Raw genomic sequence first — 19,518 nt, forward strand, 5'->3', positions numbered from 1 at the left:
TGATTCATTAAAACTTTCTCAAGTTCCTGATGCTTCCCGTAGGAATGAATTTCTCACGTTCTATTTGAATTTTTTTTTCCTTTACAATATAATTACAGATCTGTGTTTTTTTTTTAATCCAATGTTTTTTCATGATTTGTGAAATTTTTTCTTAATCGTTTTGTTAAAATTATTTTCCGTTGGTTTCGTAATTTTTTACATACCATTATGTTTTAAATTTTTTTCATTCGTCATCCGATGTACTCGATCCTTTTGCATTTATTTGACAACATTTTGTTCCTTTGAACCAAACGTTTTTCATGCATTACCAAGATTTAGCAGATTCATTTTTCTTATTAATTACGTTTGAAATAGTTTTTTTATATAACCTTTAGTAATAAATTGCTCATTTGAAACAAGTTTCGAGAGAATAGATCGAACAACTTCTTATAAATCATTGTGCATTTGTTTTTTGGACTACATGAGTAAAACACAGGGTTGCACTGAGACTACTGTCCAGGTGACATAAAACATAAATGTACTTGTCTCCAATTTTTCAACAGCATTCATGCTATTTTTTATAATTTTATCCATTATCCGAAATGAAAAGTTGTTGAAACAATAAAAATCTTGGTGGCTGGACGTAATTTTTTTTTTGTTTTACTAAGACCATAGGAATATTTTGATATTACATCAACAAAACTCGGTTTCGAGATTGTTCACAGAATTCGTAATAAAATAATTGAAATTATTGTAATTTGGAAGTTCTCATTGATGGAATTCATCATAGAAATCCTTATTCTCATGAGCCTACAATTCGTTCATGCGATATTTCGACAAATCGAACTTGAAGGCAGGAAAATTGACGAAAACAAAAAAAAAATATTAAGACATTTGAAAAACAATCGAGAGTCGAAAAATGCAACATTTTTTAGTGTTTGAATTTTACGAATGGAAGGAATTTCATTCGCAAAAGCCTTGAGAAAATTATACTTTCAACGGTCTATATTTCTCATAAGAAAGAAAAGTCGGATAAGGAAAAAGTATAAAGCAAAAGCTGTACTGTATAGCGACGAGTTCCTGGCAGATGTTCCTCGGAGACGGGCAGCTGGCCTCAATCATACCAGCGTAAAATGGAGACGGCGAAACGTCCGTCCTTTTTTGCCGAAAAATATGCAAAGCTTTTGAAAAGTTTTGAATAAGTGTGTCCAAATCGATAAACTCACGAGAATGGAAAGGAAAATATTTCTTAGATTGCAATTTTTAAATATGGCTAATAAATTGAACGATTTTTTTCCTGGAATGAAACGGTCAAAAAAAATCAACGAGGACGAATAAAGTGAAACAATATAACCGTTAATTTCCAATAAAATAGTTTGCAGCTGTGAAAAATAAAAAGCGAGACCGAATAAATTTGCTCGAAGATAAAAATGAGCCGCGTTGCGTTCAGATCGGTTGAGAAATACGAATTACTCTTTAAGAAATCTCGGTGAGAAGATTGCACTGTGGAAGTCAGCAGTTATCAGTTGTAATTTCACGCGAAAGCATCGTTATCAGATTTCGTTCAAGTCAATACGAGGCATGCCGCGATGGATGGATCTGTAATTCCTTCAATTGGTGCATTAAACTTTGCATAAAGACATTATCAAATCCAGTCTATTTACTAGTTCGGAGAAGCCGAACGGACGTAGCTGGAGCTAGTAAGAGCTGATTAAAAGAAGCGATCTCATCTGTGCAAGAGAAAAAATCATAAAAATTAACTCGATGACAAATCGAGCTAAATTATTCAACAGATACTATTACTAAGAAAAAAAAATCGGCGTGTGCGCAATATCGAATTTTGTGAGTCTTATAGTTGTCGTTTTATTGGTATTCTGATTGGCTTCTTATACCTTAAATATCCTTAATAACCTGTAAAATTCCATACGCTTATTCGGAAATGATAGGCACGTAAAAAAGCCAACATTTAATCAACATAATGAAATTATTTTTCGTCTATTAAAGTGCCTGAAAAGTATAGCTAAAAGGAGTAAAATGGTTTCTCAATATTAAAACAACCACATATGAATTCTAATTTTTATGGTATGTATTCATTATAAAATTGTTTATAATGGTTCCCTCATACAAACGTAATCTTACATTCCATTCCAGAGCTTATTTGATGTTACAGGCAGTTGGATGCAATCAGTGACTTAATTAATTTAAATTGCTTTGTCAGAAACTTTATTAAAGGATAATAAAAATACATTAGAAAGCAGCATTTATTGATTGAAATTACATAAGCATTCGTATATAAAAATCACGTGCAAGTTCGATGAAATTTTTATTTTTGAACGATTTGACAGAAACGATATATTTGTCTAGAGAAACTGGCTAGAACGCGCGCCTGAGCTAGTTAATGAAAAACTGCAGTTCATATAGCACATTTTTAAAGGATGCGATGCATTTTCATCGGGCCTGCGGAAATTTTTCATTCGTTTCGGACTAGACTGTGTCGAATTGTGCTAGAAACGAATAAAAAATTGCAGTGATCGCGATAAAAATTAATCGCTTTTAATTAGTAATTTCTCATTTGTGTCTGTTGAATAAGTTAGCTCAGCACAATTTGTTGCAGAGCATACTAACTTTTATAATATTTTTTCAACGCGAAAGATAATGAAAAATACAAGACGATTTGACAGTTTTGACGTCACCCATAAAGATAACTGCAACGCACACATTTTAGAGTAAAAAAGTAGTAAAAAGACAGGCCTGGATTTTCGCAACTTGCCGGCACTATTGAAATATTTTTTGCGATACTTAAGGAAGTTGAGGCATTAGAATGAAAATGATGTCATCGCTTTTAAACCGATTGCATCTTATAAAGTGAAGTGTAAAAAAAAAAATTAGTTAAATTTCCAGACAGTTTAGGAGCGTCGTTGCTGAGAAAAATCAATAACAATTTGGGCCAAATAACATAACCTTAAGGGAGTCAAGACACATTCAATGATAATGATGCTAAAAATATGAAATTTTTTGTGCAACATGAGCAAGGCTTGCTGAATAATGTTAATTTTTTTCAGTTTTATTAGGAGATTTGCTCAGATTATATTAATAATAATCTGTTTCCCGTGCAGTTTTTTGAGGCTAGGATCGTCACCATCCGTGTTTTCGACCGAGCTTTCACCAGTTTTTCGTCTTTTTTTTCCCAACTCTTCTTTAAAGTGTATGCAACTGTTCAAAATGGTTAAGGAAGTTGAGGCTGTACAGTCATTTTTTTACCCAAAAGTTATGACCTGTACCTTTCAAAAGTTAGGCCAGTTTACAGTTTGGCAATGTTGCATACACTTTGAAGAAAAGTTGGGAAAAAAAAGACGAAAAACTGGTGAAAGCTCAGTCGAAAACACGAACGGTGACGATCCTAGCCTCAAAAAACTGCACGGAAAACAGATTATTATTAAGGGTGAATTATACAAAAGTCGAAATAATTAGAAATTGATCAAATTTGGTGATAATGTTCTTCAACATCAAGTCCGAAAACACAAATTTTTTCAAAATTTTCTTCTGTTTAGTTATCGAGTAATTACGCATTAAAGCAGATTTCTTATGCCCGGAATGTATGCCTATATATATGGAAACGCTATGCTTATACACGTGAACTTTAGTGATCAATTACTCGATAACTGTACAGAAGAAAAATCTTAAAAAATTTGTATTGTCAAATTTGGCACTAAAGAATATGTTCACCAAATTTTATAAAATTCTGATCATTTTGAATTTTTTTATGTTTTTAGCATGGTTTAGCATGGCAACATTGTATCGCCTGTGCAATATATCCTTAATATAATCTCAGCAAATCTCCTAATAAATCTGGAAAAATTGACATTATTCAGCAAGCCGTGCTCATGTTGCCCAAAAAATTTCATATTTTTAGCATCATTTTTAACGGAGATATCATTGAATGTGTCTTGACTTCCATAAGATTACATGTTATTTGGCCCAAATTGTTATTGATTTTTCTCAGCAACAACGCTCCTAAACTGTCTGAAAATTGAACTGATTTTTTTTTTACACTTCACTTTATAAGATGCAATCGGTTTAAAAGCGATGACATCATTTTCATTCTAATGCCTCAACTTCCTTAAATGAATATGTAATTTTCTATATAATCGACTGTGAATTCTGTAATGTGAAATTTGCCAAAGTTTAATTATGATTATTGAAACATATGAAATTTGGAGGGGGGGGACAAGAAAAATATTGAACTACTACGATGTTGATGGGTTTTGTTTTTTTTTGGGGGGTTCATGTTGAGTACGAAAAAATAGTCTTGACAACACAAACAGTTTGTCACCAATTGAAGTGACTATGATGCAGTTGACTATTCAATGGTTTGTTTGAAAAGGTTACGGTGAAAAGTTACAATTATTATTCATTATCTACACACATCAGGTAATCGTTTCTGTTTCAATTATTTACTTCATTGGTTAGCGATATCCACATACAAAATTATCAACCTACGGATCATTCATCTGTTCGTATTAGTCGTCTCACAAAATTCTAGTTGGAGTTATACGTCAATTTTGTGAGATCTTGTTGGAATTTATGAGTCTAATGTTTGCTTAAGATCATGGGTCTGTAATTTGTTCGAAATAAACACCTATTTATTAACAAGTGTAAATTTAATCTAAATATCCCATTAAATTTCCATTCAAATCTTTTCAGATGAAAGAATCAACCAAGAGAAACGAATAATCCAATATTGATCCTCTATTTAACAGCAACATTTCCAAACTGTAAACTGGCCTAACTTTTGAAAGGTACAGGTCATAACTTTTGGGTAAAAAAAATGACTGTACGGGCTCAACTTCCTTAAATAAAAGCTGGCCGAGAAACCCGAAATATTGGACGCGAGACGTACGACCACGTACGGCGCGCGCGCGCTTCGACCTCGATTTGGTGTTGTTTTCGCGTGAGCTCAATGACTCGAGTGCTTTCAACGTGTGCTAATTTTGTATCGAATTGAAAAAATGTGCCCTTTTAAAGTTTCCACGAATTTTTTTTCAATCCTGGGTTTTTATATAATTAGTTTACACGCACCGTGTGAAGTGCCTTGAAGAGTGTTCGCACACGCAACTCATTTGGCTCGAATGATTTAGTTGATTAATTGTCAAAGAATTAATCATGATTTAGTAAAAGTAACAGAATGATTCCGAGTTGATTCTCGAGCAACCGAATCGGATTTAGTTTGATGAAGAATCGTTTATTCAGCTGGTGAATATTAAGGAGAAAAGCCTCGAAGTGGGCTTCCGGACGTCAAAAGCGGTAAATGTTGTCTCATAAATATTGCAAATTCGTTCATGCGAGAATAGCGTGAACGACGAAGGTGACGGGGACGCAGGGAGCGGGAGGGGGAAGAAAAAAGCGAAAAAAGCGAGGCGAGGAGATGGGGGGTCATAGGTCGCGTCTGCTCGCGGTCAACGTGGCCTGTCGTCGAGGTCGACGGGAACGCACTCCTGTCACGCGCATCCGTGCCCTTGGCACTTCGCCATCTTGCCGTACGACGAGTTTTACTGTGCCAGACGCAGAGCGTGAAACAACAGCACGGCGAGAAACGAGAGTCCTCTGAGGGAAGCGAGGATCAAGTAAATAGTGAAAAAACACCGAGAAAGAAAGAGGAGTAAAACTCGCATGCCTCGGGTCTCGTGAGATGATACGAGAATTAAGGAGTTTCGGTACAGAAGTCTAAATATTAAGAAAGTGATCAAATTTGGTGATAATGTTCTTCAACAATTTTTTCAAAATTTTCTTCTACTTAGTTATCGAGTAATTACGCATTAAAGCAGATTTCTTATGCCCGAAAAGTTACGCTAAAGTTTGCAACGTTGGGGTCCAACGAAATGATAAAAAAAACTCTCCAATAATTCTAGTAATTCTCCAATTTCGTTCCCTGTCGAATTTGCAATGTGTAGTTTTTTAACCTGCACCGATACTTCGTGAAATAAATAAATTGGTGAATTACAAATGTTTTTTTTCCTTCATTTCGTTGGACTCCAACGTTGCAAACTTCAGCGTCGTATGTATATGGAAACGCTATGCTTGTACACGTGAAATTTAGTGATCAATTACTCGATAACTGTGTAGAAGAAAAATCTTTAAAAATTTGTATTGTCAAATTTGGCACTAAAGAATATGTTCACCAAATTTTATAAAATTCTCAACTTTTTGAAATTTTTTATTTTTTTAGCATGGTTTAGCATCGCAACATTGTATCGCCTGTACCGAAACTCCTTAAACTAAAATGTCACGTTAGTCGAATAGGAGCGCTGCGAGAAGTTGGTTCTCTCGATCGTCCTCGATCGTGCGAGATCTAGAGAAAAACCGCATGCGAATGCACACGCCACCGACATCGACAGCCAACATTTTTCATATTTTTTTGTTTTATATATACTCGATTATTGATAATCGCAGCTGGTTGAGCGACTCCACGTTGTAAAGCGTCGTCACATTTTTATAGCATCAATTAAACTCGAAAAAGATACGAGGAATATTTCTTCTTCTTTTTCTACTTTTTTACTCGAAAACAAAAAAATAACCAAGCTCGACGTTACGTCACTTTATAATTTCGTGCTTTTCGTTTTTTTTTTTTTTTTAATTGTGGACTTTGTACGACCGAGTTTAGTAGGAATCCGTACGTGTACGAGTGTGGGAAAAAAATTTTATCTGGCAAATTAAAAAGTTTGGAAAGTTTTCTAAATTCTTGTGATAAAAACTTTTAGAATTCGAGTGCTGCAAGCCTTCTGGGAGCAACGAAATTTCGACGTTTTCTATACGAATTTTCATCGAATTTCGTGAATTCTTCTTGCTTTGAATTTTTCCAAAAATTCTTGCGATCGAAGGAGATTCAACTGGTTTATGACTAAGTTGTTTTCTGTGGCAGGGATTTCCGAATGAAATAATTGACGATTTGAAAAAAGCGTTCCGACATCGCGGCTTGTATTCCAATCCGCCATTCAGTCTGCCAGTGTCCATTTAATTATCACTCCCATAGTATATTTTTGCGCGTGGAGCGTGGAATTTGAAGTCGACAATCTTTCACGAATATTCGCTAATTCATCCGAGCATATTTTCGTGGCAAACACAGACCGAGCGAAAGGTCACTCAGTCGAGATAACAGCGACGTTTCGTTTTTACGATCATAATAATTATAAAACGGTGAATATTGCTGAAAATATTCTTGACGCGAGGTGGTTTCGGCTTTGTGATGCGAAGTATTGAAATTGTGAGGCATCGAAGAGTTGCGCTTTTCAAAATCGTTCTGTGCAACGGACAATTCGACTCTGTCAAGTAATGTTTATTTATATTTCCTGCCGCTTTCAATAATGAAAAATCAAATGAATTATCTCGCCATTCATTCATCGAGCATATTCAATTATACTATTGAAATTTATGTATGAAAATCAAACTCAAAAATTCCTCGCACTACTATTGTAAATGATCTTTTGTTACTCAACTGAATCTGGCCACCTGTGGGTGGGGTTCAATATGTCGAATAACTGAATTGTAGAACGGTCAATATTTCGAAATTTTAAAAGTTGTGATATCAGTTTGGAGAAAAATAAGTTATTCCAAATTCTTATTCCCGATCGACTATTCAGCAGATTGCGTGTTTAATCAAAAAATCCTTCTTTGAATTCGTATTTACTCGAAAATATATATTTCAATAGTTTTCATTTCGAATGCAATTTTAACAGGACCATTTGAATGTCAAAAGTTCATATTTTCGAATTCGAAATGGAGAGTAATTGTTTTACAGACAGATCAGAATATGGAGTAGCAAAAAATCGAAAGTGAATTTTTCGAGCCTATGAAACTTAGAAATGCAGAATAGCGATAGCTCGAAAAGGCGAAAGTCGAAATGGCGATGGTTAAAATTGGAGATCACCGGTCTGTGAGTAAGCGAGTGAGTGAGACGCGTGTATTTGGAGCTCCACTGCATTTCTTTATTTTGATCGATCGACTTTCTAACGTTTCGCTATTTTGACTGTTCGACTTTTTGGTGTTTCAGTATTTCAACCTCAGTAATATTTGGTATTTCGTTATTATATTTTCAAAATTGTGAATTTTCACAGTATCGCTGACTGTAGTAATTTATAAATCGAAAGAGTGATAGTCGAATTTTCGAAAAATCGATATTTTAGTCATCGTCCCATGGGCGATTGTTTAAATTCTATTTTCGATGTAAACGTGCTTCGAACCTTGCAGTTTCTGCTTTATTTATTTTCGGCATTCAAAGCTCTAGTCGAATCTATCCGTCTCCATATTATCATTCGAAGTTTATAAACTCGAGTTTTTAGCTGTTCGAAATTTTAGTCATTCCAACATTATTTGTTCCCCACCCCCACCTGTTATTATTCTCTATACATTTTATATTTTACTGAAAAACACTGGAGAGACATAAATAAATATGCGAATAAATCTCTCTCTTCTCATGTAGTTTTCTCTCTTCCTTCATTTTCCGTTTCTCGCTCTCCCTCGTGTAAATCGGATTAAGCTCGCTCCAACCACATCGTGAAAATAATACGAGATAATCCCCGAGAGTCTTCCCCCATGCCCGTAAGAATAATACGATCTATACACACGATTATTTAGGCATGCAAAAGTGGTTTGTGTCGAGGGCGCTATGCCCAACGGAGGAGGCATAAAAAAAACATCATTCATCAGATTGGATATCGTTTTACAGGCGAAAACTTATCGCTTTCGAGTCCGCAGATAAAAAGATTTCTTTTTTTAGGTTCCATCGAAATTGTGACGACGTCACCGCTCAATTTTACGTCTGTATTTCCAATCGAATTGCAAGTCGATAAATTTCCATTACAATGAAAAAAAAAACAAAAAAAACAAACCCAAACAAACAAACAAGAAAATATGAATCGACAAGGAAAAAACGGTTATTTCATTGGGTTAACGATTATATTTATATGATCGATCTTTGACTCCTGATGCTTCGAATATCGTTATTGCATTGCGGAGATTTGAAGCACATATAATCGAATGGCTTTATCGCGAATGAATTTCTCTGAGCTTATCAGACGCTCTTATTATTTCTTGTCACTCACGTTGCTCCGCATCGTCATCATCGAAGATTATTAAATATTACATTATTTTTTATTTTTCTACGCGGTTCTTCGGGAATCTTTCAATAGAAAATTTCATCGTCTCGAATTGATAAGTAACGAAATGATAATTGAGAGATTGTCAAAACAATACAGACATTTTTTCAGCTCGTCGGACGTCATGTAAAAACCCAAAAATCTCGGAGGTCCTCGCAACATAATGAGTCAAACCCTCCTGAGGGCATTAACAGGAAATTTTTCGTCTGCGTTTTCTCCCCCCAGAGCGATCGGTAAATATTTCCTCGGCCCAAAACTCGGGGATTTCAAATTCTCGAGGAAAATCTTCTACCTGCTGCCTGACGGGAAATTAACAGAAGAGAGAGATACTTCGAGATACGGTCCAGGTTCAGGTATAAATTTCGATGTTACATCGAGCCAAGAGAAAGGCCGATGGTGGAAAATAATGGAAATCTCTTGGCACGAAAATATTTTACGATTAAAATGATGAATTTTCCCTGCCGAATTTCGAAGAACATTGTCGTTTATTCAGTCATTTACTCTCTTTTGTCACTGAATTTGTTTTTGCTTAATTCCGTGCATTTGGGAAGCTAAAAATGAATGCTTTTTTTTTCAGCATGAGAAGTATCGATTGCCCATAAAAAATAGTGTAAACATTTGCGTATTGAAGGTTGAAAAATGTTTGGCTCTGGCTGGGAGAATTCTTTGATCATTAAGGAAAACGTTTTTTGTTTTTTCTTCGTCATCACACCGAAAATCGTTTCGAATAAAACATCAACTTAGTAGCAAATTCGAATCTGATAATAAATGGTTAAAAGAAAAGATTTTTTTTCAATGACGTTTTGAATTACGAAAGCTTTGACAATCTTCGACTTTCGTACGGGGTTTACGATGCTCCGCCTCCGCGCGCGCGATGTCCGATAACTCAAGGAACAATGGCAGCGCTCTCGTACGTACAGACGTCGCGATACGCTTATATATACGCGATGGACAAAAATATTCGAGGCATCGTAACAACGACGCGATTCAAAGCCAACGTTTCTCTTATTCGTGATGTACGAACTGATTTTGTTCGCTTCATGGTCGAGGCCACTTTATAAAATGAGATTCCTCCGAGTACCGCATGTTTAGAAATTAAAGAAATGTTTCGGAATCATTTTAAACTTTCAAACTTTGAATTACCATCGAATTCACGAAAGTCGTACACGCATGAAAAGTTATTGAATTTTTTCATTAGTTATATCCAAGATTTCGGAAAAAAAATCGATCCTTGTATTTGAAATATTGAAAAATATCCGATGAGAAATCACTTAGATTACACGAAAAATGGATTAGTAACGTTTGGCAACGCTGCATTCAATATATGTTCACATGTGACGTCAGTTCGACCTTTCGGTCATATTTTGTCGTTCGTTTGCTTCGCCACTTTTTTTTGTCAGTTTTTACAAAACGACCATTTTTATCCCGGTTAACTTTTTGATCGTTCATTTTTTCATTTTCCTCCACTGCACTACTACTTTGGACAGTAAACTCACTTCATAACCTATAAAATTTGTAAACAAAACTGGCAGCGTGACTTTAAGATATTCCTTTCGCAGGGCCGTATTTTTTCATGTCACAAACTAGGGCACTCGAAAATTGGACTGATTTCTAACCTCTGAGAAGTCGCTGTTATATGGGAAAAGCTTCTGCTTCTGCCATTTTTCGAACTTCTATCGTTGATATCTTTTTTAAACATTCTATAACCATTTATTTTTATCGTTGCTACGGATTCCTTACATTTTTTTCCATCTGTGAGATAGTTTGTATCAGGAATTTAGAGTTATTCAGTGTACGAATTATCGAATAGAAATGTGGTGATGACAGATTCTCCATAAGCTCCCGTAAAAATTTTACGATTTTTAACATTTTAATTCTTCATTAAATGATCGATAACTTGACCTGAAATTTCGCCAATCTATTTGGATGCAGTTGTACTTTACTGTAAATTAAAATCAATTTTTTGTAGGGATTTCGGGTTCGTGAAAGGAATACCTTGACAGCAGCGGTAGCTGTTGCACCAGGCTAGTCAAAATGAACTTTTCAAACGTTTTTTTTTATAATAAAATTGTATAAAAATGTTGGTTCTCTACCGATTATATTTCTAAAACGATAAAATCATTATTTTAAGGTAAGCTTCGTCAATATTTTCCGTGTCACCGCTTCATCGATACGAAACTTGGGGCTCCTTTTTTTAGATCGATCCGATCGATTGACGTCGCAAAAACGTTCACTATCGCGTTTCACAACTGTCTCTTTCGTACTAATGACGGCCCAGCCGCGGTCTGACGCGTGGCCCGAAGACCAGTATTCAAATCGTTGGACAAATAATCTGTCCCAAGTTCTTCCAGTACTCTATTTTTTCCTGTTGATCGCGTCCACTAATATCATTTTTTTCCTCGTCCGAACACTTTCCTATTTCGACTCCATGTCTAAATAACTTGTTCAAAATAACTTTAAAAAAAAAAATAAAAAAAAAAACTTTATTCACAAATGACTTCTACGTGAATAGCTTCCGCAACGAATGCATTTTGCAATAACTTTCGTAATAAAAACTACCGTACTGAATAAATTATCTCAAACCACCATTATATCCGTCTTATACACAACACATTGACACATGAAATACACACACAAGTGCGGTAACATAGCCGCAGATAAATGTTGTCGCAAGCATCTTTCTTAGTATGATAATAATTCAAAATATCACAATAATCCACTTGTGTTTTATTATTTTATTATGATTATTATTGTTATATTTATTACTTGAAAAAAAAAAAAATTTTAATTTTCAATTATTACTATATTTATAACTTTTTTATTTATTTTAATATTAATAGTAGTAGCTGTATTTATTTCCTGTATGTCTTTTCAGACTTTTAAATAATTATCCCCCCCCCCCCCCTCTGTTCCCCATCCATTATTTCATAAAGTTTGTTTTGCACACGAGTATTTAACAACAATTTTTCTTTCCTTAGATCTAATTTTCAACATTCCCTTATTTTACAACTTAGCTTTGGTCATCCCTTTCCTTCAAGGATTCTTTCTATTCTTCCTTTCTACTTTTTGTGCCATCAAATCGAACTGTCTGACGTATACGTATAGCTCTGGTTCCTTGTATTTCAATATTAATGATTAATTTATATTAATTAATTAAGCAGTATATAAGAATATTTATGTGTTATGTAATATATAAATAATAATTATAAATATTTCTATTCTGATAGTTCAAAATAGCGTTCTAATAGTATTCTAATAATTCATAAAAGTTGTTTTATTGAGGTTATTAGTACGATTATTGGAAAAGTTATTTACGAATAAAGTTATTTTGAACAACTTGTCATTCCGTTTTCTGTATGGACGAAAAAGAATAGTAAAATCTTGTTTGACATTTTTCGTCAGAATAAATTGGATGCTTGGATTCGTTAATTTTTTTGTTTAATTTTTTCCGTCATTTTATACAGGAATTTAATTGAGAAAATACGTGTTATGAAACGTTATGTCAATGTTCATTCAATAGTTGTCATATTATTGAAGGTTTCGAAGCTCCGACTGCCTCTTGACGAAAATTTGAAAAGGGCTTTGAAAATCTGTGAACATCGATCATCACTTTTATGGACGTCAATATTCGATGTTTTCGAGATCAACAATATTCTACGGTTTACAATGAAAAGATTAACAAGAGAGCGTGCGACGAGGCTTCCATTTCGTTTCATTCTTTTTTTCATTCAACAATTCAGATTTCTTATCGACCGCGTTCGCGTGAGAATGTGAAAGATAAAAAAAGCATTGAAAAAAGAAGCCTGAAAATGAAATGAAAACATTGTGTGAATGGCGGCACGGAGTGATGCAGGAAGTGATGTTGTTTAGCGCGACACCACTTCCGGGTTGGAGCGTCAAATAGTGTTCGAACTTTTCGCCTCGCCGTGACCTTTCATAGCGAATAATTTTTTTAGAAAACTTTGACTAACAAAACAGCCCTCGGTTATTTGAGACTCGGCCGATCAAGGAGTAGAAAAAAGTGTCAACGTATGTCTATGAATGAATACTTTTTCAAAGGCAACTTCAACGATTTGTCGCTTCGGGTTGAAAGAAGCAAACCCTGCATCATTTTGCAAAGTACAAAAATTCGGAAAAGCAAGACAGAAGAGAAAAAATTAGCCAGAAATAAAGAGCTTTCAAAATTAAGAGTGAAATCGCTCGACGACGGATCAGCAGGTAGAACTGTACGCATTTTCGCTGGTCTTTGTACTGCAATGAAATCCGAAATGTGTTTTAGCCACGGGAAGCGTACGCCATTGACGATCTCGATTCGTTGGAGCACCTGGCACGTTTCGTACTGATATCTGCTTGCCTTTCGAAAACGTTTTCGGAATAGCTCCCAATAAAACGAGACAGGCCTGACCATAACCTCGTTCTTTGCATAAAGCTAATTCAGTAGTTATTCGACGTTAAGTTTGCGGATATTGGATAAAATTTACCTTATTTTGAAGCGCGTCGATGAGCACATAGGCGAGATACGTGATTTCCTCTTCGTCGGATCCGAGCGCATTCCCTTGAAGTCCAGCCGTTGCCACGTAAAGGGCAACAAGATGAGTCGGGCCCTTTCCGCCCATCATCTGCATTTTTTCGTCAAATTTTTTTCCGGTCGCACGAGGCGGCGCCGTTAACGAAAATCCGCAAAGAAAAGGAACGAAGGGAGAAGAAAAAAACAAGAACGACGGAATCGACACGAATGATAACCCCGGAACGTGGTTGTATGTTTCAATCTGTCGATATTCACACGCTCACTGTCTCGCGTTGAAACAGCGAGAGGAAAACGAACTGTGTAACAATGTAAGGAACTCCGAACCTCCGTTTTCAACACACCGGAGCAGCTCACTAAAGCTACGTATTTCAAATATAAAAAAGGAACGTTTATTCAGTCGTGAAAATATCCGAATACATCGACAAATATCAATCTTCTGTTCTATCCATAAGAACGAACTTTCGCGAATTCAAAGTCAGAAAACGAGAGGGAAGGAAGAGCACCACAGACCGCGCGATAAGTTTGCGAGAACTCGCGTGCTCACCATGCCTCTATCGCTTTCGAACGACGATACATTTTCCTTCCCATGCGCGTGTTTTTCTCACGACGATTATTTTTTCGGTTCCTTAAAATGAATGAAAATCACGAGTAAGCCTTCGCGGATGTGCGATCCGTATTTTAAAAACGGAGCCTTACTTTCGCACGCACTTGTTTTTCTCCCTGCTGCCGAATCTCCGCACTTTTTGCACTCTCGACACCGAACCAACGAGCGGAGAATCGAAAGAATCTCCGTAGTATTAGATGAAAAACTGTCGGAGCAACACTATATCGCTGAACAGAATTTTCCGTAATTCGATAGACGAACGCGTGTAGATTTGGTCGCGGAATCGTTCAATTCTTTATTCCATCGTCATCATCGTGCTCACGGGAATACAAATTGTGGGTTTCCTTTCGTTGATGCGATTTCGAGCAGACGAAGAATTTTCATTTAGTTTTCTAACAAAAATACCGTTCGCGCATATACATCCATATATATGCGAATAAACATATATACAAATACATATATAGATATATATGAAATGTGTTAAAAGTTCGACGGAGAGGTTTATAAGCGGTGCCGTGATGTGTATGTCGGACTGGGCCGACCACGGTCGCGTGCACTGTCGTTGGCTCACCTGGCGACTGCGCGTCGCTTACCAACAGTACAACCAACACACCTCGATCCAAAGCATCCAAAGACGCCTATTCGTCGACCACCACCATCACTAACCTCACAAACACTCGTATACTTCGAAATGTACTAATACTTTGAAAAACATTCACACCTATACAAAAGAACCTACACTATCGAAGAATTTATCGTTTTAACGACTTATAACGACCGAACGCGAGCAAATACGTTTCTAGAGATACAAGAATCCAGACGCACACGAGTAAACTAACAGGTACCAACACACGAGGAGAAACCTCCAGGAAAAATACTACACAGAACGTGTTCATTGCTAACCGCGAGATTCGTGGCCTCTGTAGCGAGCCACAGGTTGGAACTACATACATACATACATACACACGTGCGAACATCATAGAACTATATAACATATACTATTGCTACGATCACAGCCGCGCAAACGGTAAATGTACGCGTATTCTCCATTATCTACCATTCTATCAATTTACCATTATATTGTCTTCTCTGTCGGTTCGTTGAGAAAAATAAAAATATTTTGATCGACTGACCAATGAATCCGGCGCGCACCTGAACGAAACTATAATTAGATATTATAGAGTGCCTCCATTTTCTCGGACATTCATCATGATTTTTGGGGGGATTCCTAGATTTTTCGATACCGTAAATGATCCTGGTATGATAATCGAGGGATTTTACTCGCATAATTTCTGTAAGGAAATAAGGTTAAATAAGTTTATATACCGAGATTCTCGCGATCGTTGCATATTCATTTGATTAATCATAAAACACAACGCCAGGAATCGAAGATTCTGATCATCTGAGGTACGATTTTTTTTTAGAAATTCAGAATGAAATGAAGATCGAGAGACAGTAAAAATCCGCGTCATTTCTTTCGAGTGCGGCAGGTACGACCCCTGAAGGGAAAGGCCGAAAGGCGGGCCAAGCTCTCTCGCCGTCTTTGTCTCGTTCATCCAGCTGCGCGAAGTCTACTCGTTCGAGACTTCTCCTTCCACGCTACCTCGCTCTGCCGGAATATATAACGCACAATCCTCCCGCCCTCCTGTGCTACGTTCGGCTCGGCTCCCATATTGTCTCTCGTTTTCTATGGTACTTATACGCGAGTGCGAGATCGTCCGCAAACATTTTTCTTTCCCTTATTCTTACCCTGATCGTGAGTGCTTAAATATGTGGAATACAATTTTATTACGTGGACGATGATATTTGAAGCAACGATTATGCAATCATTGAATCTATCCTCCCTGATGCGCTTCCATTGGTTGTTGTGAAAAAAATGTGTTTACGAATAAGGACAAACTTCGACTGTTCGATCCGTCTTTGTTGCTGTGTATCGATCAGCCCGATATGTAACGAACTTTTGCGAGCTTCTGTAGCATGTCCAACGATTTCGAACTCATTGAAATTCGCAATTTGGAATTAACCCTTCGTTTTATAAGCGCCGAATTATTTTTTTGCCCTCTACGAAGCACTGTCATATACAGAGATTGTCTTTCGTCCATTATTTTAACCTTGAAGCACGTATACATTTAATTGAAAGATTCTCGAAACGTTCTTCACGTTTCTTTGAAATCCTGATTCATGTTGCGAAGACAGACACACAGTTTAATCTGTGGGCAAACGTTTGTAAAGTATTTCTGACATTCCTCGATCTATCGGCTATTCTTTCGTGCTGACATCAGTTTACGTGAGACTCTGGCCTCTCTCACGTGCATTCGCGATCTGATCTACGACTTTAAAGTCTTTTGTGAAAAATAAAATCATCACCCTATATGCAACCGTTCTTATGAATATGACACACCGCGTCATGAATCTCATGAATAAGTGTCAACCAACTCGTCTCGAAGTAATTACATTTATAGGTAAACGACTCGATTCGATCGAATGGACTTTCGACATGGAATTTTTCTTGTCGGTTTTTTCATTATTCAGTTTCAAGTATTCATTGCAATCGTCGGAATTGCTGTGCATCAAACATTCTCCAAAATATTATCCTTTGACAATTCAATAACGAATTTAGGATCGTGAATTTTTCTACAATAGTCATTAGTCGATGTAAAGCAAGGTGATCTAACGGGTGGGGTTCAATATGTCGAATAACTGAATTACAGAACGGTCAATATTTCGAAATTTTAAAAGTTGTGATTGACTATTCAGCAGATTGCGTGTTTAATAAAAAATTCTTTCTTTGAATTCGTATTTACTCGAAAATATATATTTCAATAGTTTTCATTTCTAATGCAATTTTAACAGACCATCTGAATTTCAAAAGTTAATTTTTCGAGCCTATAAAACTTAGAACTCTACCGAGTCTCTTGATATGCGGAATAGCGATAGCTCGAAACGGCGAAAGTCATAAAAATGGCGATGTTTAAAATTGAAGATCACCGGTCTGAGTAAGTGAATGAGTGAGACGCGTCTATTTGGAGTTCTCCACTGCATTTATTTATTTTGATCGATCGACTTTCTAACGTCTCGCTATTTTGACTGTTCGACTTTTTGGTGTTTCAGTATTTCAACCTCATTAATATTTGGTCTTTCGTTATTATATTTTCAAAATTGTGAATTTTCACAGTATCGCTGACTGTAGTAATTTATGAATCGAAAGAGTGATAGTCGAATTTTCGAAAAATCGATATTTTAGTCATCGTCCTATGGGCGATTGTTAAATTCTATTTTCGATGTAAACGGACTCCGAACCTTGCAGTTTCTGCTTTATTTATTTTCGGCATTCAAAGCTCTAGTCGAATCTATCCGTCTCCATATTATCATTCAAAGTTTATAAAGTCGAGATTTTAGCTGTTCGAAATTTTAGTCATTCCAACATTTGATCCCCACCCGCACCGTTCTTCTTTTGCAGCGTTATTCTTTTTGCTTCGAATGACCTATGCAGCGGATTTCTATTTTTTTTTCATCTTTTCATCTCTCTCTCTCTCTCTTCAGCGTCCAGGAAAAATCCGGTATCATGTTGACATTCCACCTTCCTTGGTATATGGACGCTCCATATCACTTGTTTCGATTGTTTGGGTAAATTGTAATTCGTTGGTTTTTGTAATGTCTTTTGTTTATATTTTTTACGTCCATATTTTTCTCTTTTGTCATTTTTTTTTTATTTTATAGATTTGCCTTAATTTATCAATTTCATCCAAGATATGTATGTAATTTTTTTTATAACTTTTCTGACGAATTGCTTGTTTGAGGAGATTTTTGAGGGACAGGATCAAACTACTTCTTATCCATCATTGTGATTTTTGGCACGATCTGGTTTTTCAGATGGCGTGTTTGTTGAGATATTTTCATACCAATGTTTTATTGCAGGGTTTCACTTCTTTAGAAGGACGACTTTTTACTACGGGGTTTGGTTTTTCTTTGTAATGATAAAGTAAGCAGTTTTTTTTTTAATTATTTATAATGAGTTGGTTTTTTGTGTAGTTTTACTAAACATCATTTTCTCTTTAAACTGTCTTCTATAGCTCACGTTGAATAAATTTTTGACGAGGACTATTGTGCAGAGAGAAAATGAGGTCAGGTTTTTTCCATTAAGACACGTTTCAACGGTTGATGGACTCTCGAATTTTGTGAGGATTGCTGTGACAGTGACGATTTTTGGCACGAATAAACTCACTTTTTCACGACAAATGACGATGGAAATGAATTTGTTTAACCCTTTCAGTCATGAATTTTTCATCTACATCAGTTTTCATCAAAATTGGTTAAAGATTCATTAAAAGATTTTTGGTGTCACTGATCACGAATATAAGATCAGATTTTAGAAATCCAAAATGGCAGATCCAATATGGCAGACGCGAAATTCTACATATTAATTGTTCTAAAACTTTGCATTCAAAGGTTTTCGGAGTCGCTGTTTACGAATCCGGCATTAGATTATGAAAATTCACAATGGTGTATCCAATATGGTGGACTTCAAGTTTTATATATCTTTCTATTCAATATTTTGGCCCGAATTTAATCACTTGAAATACTTCAGTCAGAATTGATAATTTCTAAATGCAAGATGGCGCAAATTCGAATTAGCGGAATGAGAAATTGAAAAAAATTGACAAACTATGATTGGGGGTTCTTAGGGGTCCTCATTATGAATCCCAAGCTAGAATATCATTATTCCTAAATCCAAATAGACGGATCCAAGATAGTGGATGAAAAAGTGTAGAAAATTATCGAAACTTGTTCTTTGAAGTATTGATTTCTTGCCATGAAGGTCAAATTTTTCGACGACATATTCGTCTCTCTCTCTCTCTCTTTCTCATAGCACTACCCAGAACTAACGACGAGGAGGTACAAAGCATTTAAATCCACTATTTTGTTGTGTTTCTTTCTGTTTTTTGTTTTTTTTTTTTAATTTCATATCCGTCATATTGGATCTGCTATTTTGAATTTTAAAAATCGAATTCCGGATTCATGATCAGCGACCTCGAAAACCCTTCAGTATAAAGTTTTAGAAAAATGAATAAGTATCTGGGGAATTTCACGTCTGCCAAATTGGATCTGCCATTTTGAATTTTTCAAATCTAATGCCGGATTCGTAATCAGCGACCCCGAAAATTCCGGAGTAAAAAGTTTTAGAAGAATTAATAAGTATTTGGAATTTTACTTGCACTATATTAGATCCAGCATTTTGGATTTTAAAAATCTGA

The 19,518-nt window shown here is 35.9% G+C and overlaps 1 protein-coding gene and 1 long non-coding RNA gene across 4 annotated transcripts in view; one reads left to right on the forward strand and one right to left on the reverse strand.

Moving 5' to 3' along the window:
* fus (fusilli) overlaps positions 1-14,844 on the reverse strand; it is a 63,425-nt gene extending 48,581 nt beyond the window's left edge. For 2 of the 3 annotated variants that reach the window (XM_043414941.1, XM_043414940.1), the window contains exon 1: positions 13,613-14,842. In XM_043414941.1, coding sequence (XP_043270876.1) covers positions 13,613-13,756 — 144 coding nt within the window. In that variant the 5' untranslated portion in view covers positions 13,757-14,842. Of the gene's footprint in view, positions 1-13,612 lie in introns of all 3 variants that reach the window. The other variant, XM_043414939.1, reaches the window with a different exon arrangement.
* Positions 14,845-17,831: 2,987 nt separating this feature from the next.
* Positions 17,832-18,597, forward strand: LOC122407627 (uncharacterized). The gene is made up of 3 exons (XR_006260241.1): positions 17,832-17,890; positions 18,182-18,245; positions 18,337-18,597. It is a non-coding gene; the product is annotated as an uncharacterized lncRNA (long non-coding RNA).
* Positions 18,598-19,518: the final 921 nt, after the last annotated feature.

Source organism: Venturia canescens, chromosome 3 (genome assembly GCF_019457755.1).
Source record: "Venturia canescens isolate UGA chromosome 3, ASM1945775v1, whole genome shotgun sequence".
NCBI classification, from domain to species: Eukaryota; Metazoa; Arthropoda; class Insecta; order Hymenoptera; family Ichneumonidae; genus Venturia; species Venturia canescens.